At 47.2% G+C, this 4,930-nt stretch overlaps 1 protein-coding gene across 1 annotated transcript in view; it reads left to right on the top strand.

Annotated features, from left to right (window-relative positions):
* LOC121925379 (glutathione S-transferase-like) overlaps positions 1–929 on the top strand; it is a 33,359-nt gene extending 32,430 nt beyond the window's left edge. The window contains exon 9 of the mRNA XM_042457460.1: positions 648–929. Coding sequence (XP_042313394.1) covers positions 648–773 — 126 coding nt within the window. The 3' untranslated portion in view covers positions 774–929. The remainder of the gene's footprint in view (positions 1–647) is intronic.
* Positions 930–4,930: the final 4,001 nt, after the last annotated feature.

Raw genomic sequence — 4,930 nt, 5'->3', positions numbered from 1 at the left:
GCAGCAGCAGCAGCAGCAGCAGCAGAAGCACGTGCCTCCCTCGCCTCCGCCCTGGCTGAGCTTTTCCTGAGGGAGGGGGTGACCACTCTCCTCTCTCTGATTGGCTGAAAACTGTTAGTGTGACTCCCAACAGGATCAGTTGCTCTGTAGCCTTGCTCTCAGAGTCAGGGCCACTGTTGCCAATTTCGGGAGTTTGTCCCGGAAATCGGGATTTTTCAGGGCTGGAGCTGAAATGTGCAAAAGTCCCTGAATCTACACGGAATAGAGCCAGACACGGAAATCACACGGAAAGCAATAAAAAATCCTGATTTCCGTGTAAAAGTCACAAAATTGGCAACAGTGCTTTCCAGTAAAACAGTGTATAGCATAGGATACATTGTGCAGCTTGTATGATGTGTTTTGTGCATTTTGGCTGGCCAATAAAGGTATCACTCTTTTGTGGATTTTGTTTTAATGTACAGGGTAGGCAACCTCACTAATGACCTCTATTTTGCCCAGTTACATGATAGCAAATTCATCCAGTGTAGTATTGGTACAGGGAACAGATTCTTTATATTGCAAAAGCATATTGCTAAAGATCCTTAAAATGATTTTTTAAAGAACCGATTTTCTCATGCTCTAATTTTTTAAAACTCTTTTTTCTTCAGACTTTCAAAGCAAGAATAAGCAATATTCCCAACATTAAGAAGTTCCTGCAGCCTGGAAGTCTAAGGAAACCACCAGCGGATGATACGTATGTAGCAACTGTGAAGAAGGTTTTCAAGATGGAATAAGAGCTGCAGGAGGCTGCTTGCTAGAAGGCAAATGTTGCATCACCTTACGCAATTAAGTGACATGATTATCTTTCAGGCTGAAAATCAATAGAAAGCAATATAGCGTGTCAAATAAGTGTAAGTTGTTTTAAAGAACAATAACTTCTAACAATGAAATGCTGGGTATAAATTTAAAAGTGTATGCTTTCTGTTTCCTTGAAAAAAAATTGCAAGTTGTATGAGAATTTGAACATAGAACCTGTGACCCTTCAAATGTCATTGGATTTCAGGCCCCACTGCCAGTAACTTGGGCAGGTTTGATGGGAACTGTCACTCCACAACATCAGAAGGGCTACTGCTTCCCCATTCCTGTTTTAGAACCATAGCCCCTGAGATTGAGTTGCTCTTCCTGCTACTGATAAAAGCCTGAGGTGACATGTCAGGACACATGCTGATCTATGTTTCTCCTATAAAAAGGAATAACTGCTTAAATTAGTCCTAAGACCTGCATCTGCATGCATACATAGAATGGAAGGATTACCCATCAAACATTGACCTGACACAGCCTGACAGTATAAATGATACCATCTGATGCCAGCTATGTGTTTTGCCCAGCAATGGAAGCATGTAGAGCGGAGACTGGTATATGAAGGATCAATTACGAGACATGGTTTTTTATTTAATGCCCAGCGTAGTTATGTAAACTACTGGTTTGACCTTGAGCAAGTCACACTCTCTCAGCCGCGGTATGACAGGCACCCTTCGAGAAATGCCCAATAAAATACAAGTTCACTTCAGGTAAAAGAAGTTATGCGATATCTTACGTAACAAGATTATCTACACATTTCCTACAAAACCTTTCCCTTTAAATAACGATAAAACTAATAATAATCCTATATAATAATAACATACTATATGAGCCTGGGACCTTGTACAATATATGTAAAGCAGGAATGAGGACTTTAATCCTCCAACTTGTTGGACTACACTCCCATTATCCATGCCCTTAACAGGTGTGTTCCCCACCCCTGGTGTCCCTGGTGTGGGGCAGTGCTCGCCGGGGAGGGAGCTGTCAAAGGAAGCCGACCTTTGTCACTAGTGATCCACTGGAATTACAGTTCAACAAAGGTTGAAGTGTATATTTCTCATCTCATCTCTGATATGAACTGTCAGGCTACTGAGATTTGTTTCTCCCAACATCAGAACACATGATGCTTCTTAGAACTATGAAGCTCAATTATGAGTCCACCTACCCTGGTTCCTCCTCCTCTGACAGCAGAGACCTCTCAATCTCGTGTTACCGCTTCCATGACTCTATATGTAGAAAGCCATGAGCTGAATCTGTGTGCCTTCTTCATGCAAACCAATCCATTGACTAGAAGCCCATAACCCTCAATGCAGTGCCACTCATTCAGCAGTCTGGTGGGTTATGTCTTTGTCCGCATGTTCTAGCAGGAGAACCAACCTCCTGGATATTGATAAAAGTATGAGATTATTGCAGGTAGAGAGCCAGTGTGATGTATTGGTTTGAGTGTTGGCCTACAAAGACCAGGGTTTGATTCCTGTTGGCCACAAATCCACTGGGTGACCTTGGGCCAGTCACACCCTCTCAGCTCAGGGGAAGCAATCACATACCGCCTCTGAACAAATCTTGCCAAGAAAACTCCATTATAGGTTGCTAGAAGTTGGAAGACTTGATACACAACAACAGCATAGGTGGAGTATAGTAAAAAGACAGTACAAGCACAGTGCACTCAAATGTCAATGCCCTCCTTTTCCTGGACATGTCCTACATTTAGCCTTCTGTCCAGGAGGAATTCCAAAAATGTCCTCCATGTTGAGCAGGTCTAAGACATGAATTTATATGAGTGTTTTTTGGTTTTCAGCTTTCAGTGGGCCATCCTCCATTTTCCGTCACTCCTCGAATGCCGCGTATAAACATTTGCGTGCCATTCCTCTTGTGATAGGACATCTGGTCACAGACCTTGTGACATAACATCATGGGTGAAAGAAGGACAGGGGTGTGCTTACCTGTAACAGTATGTTCTTCGAGTGGTCATCGTGCGAAAGGACATACAAATTGTGTTTCTTACTTGTCGTCTTTTTCTGTCACTGTGATCTTTTGTCTTCGGAAACTTATGGTTTTATTTTTTATATTCCGCAATGTTTTACCGCACAGGGCGGTGGGAGAAAGCCTGATCGCCTAGTTCGAATGGAATTTTGATGTAAGTAGGAGGCAGTATAGCGCCTGATGACGAGATGCACTTATTACGTTAAGCAACCTGTCCTTCTCTTCTTTGTCTCTGCGAATCATACAAATGGTTTAGTACTGACAAGCAAGGTATGCGTCGGATGGGTGGTTCTGATTGACCAAGCTTTGGTAAACAAGGTATATTTATGTAACAATAACACCTTGACAATAAAGCGTTGTCTTCTTTTGTAATAAAGTCAACATAGCAAACATTGCTAAACCTGATGGGGAACAGAGGCATGCAAGACGGGTCCATAGACATTGTGACCAACATTCAACAATGTAAAACAGTGGCTTCTGTAAAAACTGGTAACACAAACATCAGTAGTTGCAAATGCACCTGAAACAACACGGCCCTCCCGAACGCTGCTCGATGGCCCTGGTTCCCCTTAGTGCTTAATATAGGTCGAGGTTGGGACAGACAGAGCCTTGCAGACACCAGGAATCCCTGACAGGAATGCATAGATGCTGCCATGACCTTGGAGTGGGACCTGAACCCGCAGGGGAGGTGCCAACATTTTGTAGCAGAGGTGGAGGGTGGTACCTAGCCACCCATTTGGACCTCTGCGGACCAGCACCCCTTCTTGGTTCCGAGTACATGGTACGTCTCTCGGACGACTGTAGGCAACGTTCTGTCCAAATAACGCCGTGCTTCCTGACTAAGAGAGTGTAGGCGTCGCGTCCTCCGACGTTTCTGGGTTGGATGCGAGGAGTGGGCAACCATGCTTGGCACATGTGGAAGAACGCAACTTCGGCAAGAAGGTGATGTTCCGTAGGAGGACACTTGTCCTTGTGGGACTCAGGAATGGCTTTGGTCCCTCGTAAAGCACAGAGTTCGTGCGAGGGGCGAGACAACAGGGCGGCTAGGAGAGGGTGAGTAGGCCACTAAAAGAAAGGGCGGGTTATGTGCAAGATTCCAAGTTCTGCGGGAGTCCTCGTTGCGCAGAGGGTTGGGGTGCAATGCGGGGCATCGAGCTTTGGAAAGGGTAGGGGGGCGGGAACGAGTGATCGCAAGGTCTAAGCACGAAAAGAGGCGGTGCACAAGCCGTGGCGGAGAGTCTGCGCCAGGGGAAAGTGAGGCGCTTTTGCAGGTCAGCCCAGAGCACAACTGACTGGCTGAAAAAACAAACCATAGTCATGCCCCATGAGTGAAGTGGGCGCCCCCTGCTCGACCGTGCGGCGTCAAGCGGAGGCAGTAGTGGTATCGACACGAGAGACAAAAGGCAAGTCCTGGCCACATCAACGCTTTAAGAGGAGTATGGGTCGAATTGGGAAGGCGCTGAGAGGGTTCGGAATTTGGACCGTAAACGGAAAGGGGTTGGGTCCTCCTGAATGTGACAGAAGCAAACAGCCAAACCGAGGTGGGATGAGGTTTGGCATGTCAACAAGCAAGTGGGTACCGAAGAGGGAGATCCAGGAGACCCATACATCGAGGGGAACCTCAACGCGGTGACCGGCATGTACGTGGGGGACTAGGGATGGACAGTTCCAAGCGAAATGAGACGGCGAGTACCTGCTGACTCCATGCGATTCATACGTCGCCAGAGGGAGGGGACGAACTAAGTGGCAGGACCGCGCTCAGCAGAGCTCCGAGGTCGGTGTGGCGCACGAGGGATTAGGCGTCCAGTCACGCGAAGGGGAGCCGACGCGGGGGTGCAGGAGGAAAGAAAGCAGACAAAAAACAGGGGGTCAAGAAGGAGGAAGGAAAGAAAGGAGTGGGAGGAAGGGGGTTGTCGGGGGAAGGGGGAGCCGGTGAGGAGAGAAGCCACCGGAAGGACAGAGGAGGTCGAAACTAAGACAGAGGGTTGCGCACCTGATATGAACAAGAGAAAAACGGGTTGGGCGTGTGTGGAGGAGAAGCCCCGCTAGGATGGGGTTCTGTTCCAAAGAAGCGATTAGAAGGGGGGCGTGACAGGGTAGTGGCCGA

This window comes from Sceloporus undulatus, chromosome 1 (genome assembly GCF_019175285.1).
Source record: "Sceloporus undulatus isolate JIND9_A2432 ecotype Alabama chromosome 1, SceUnd_v1.1, whole genome shotgun sequence".
NCBI lineage: Eukaryota > Metazoa > Chordata > Lepidosauria > Squamata > Phrynosomatidae > Sceloporus > Sceloporus undulatus.
The sequence above is the reverse complement of the archived record's forward strand: the minus strand, read 5'-3'. Positions and strand labels throughout refer to the sequence as shown.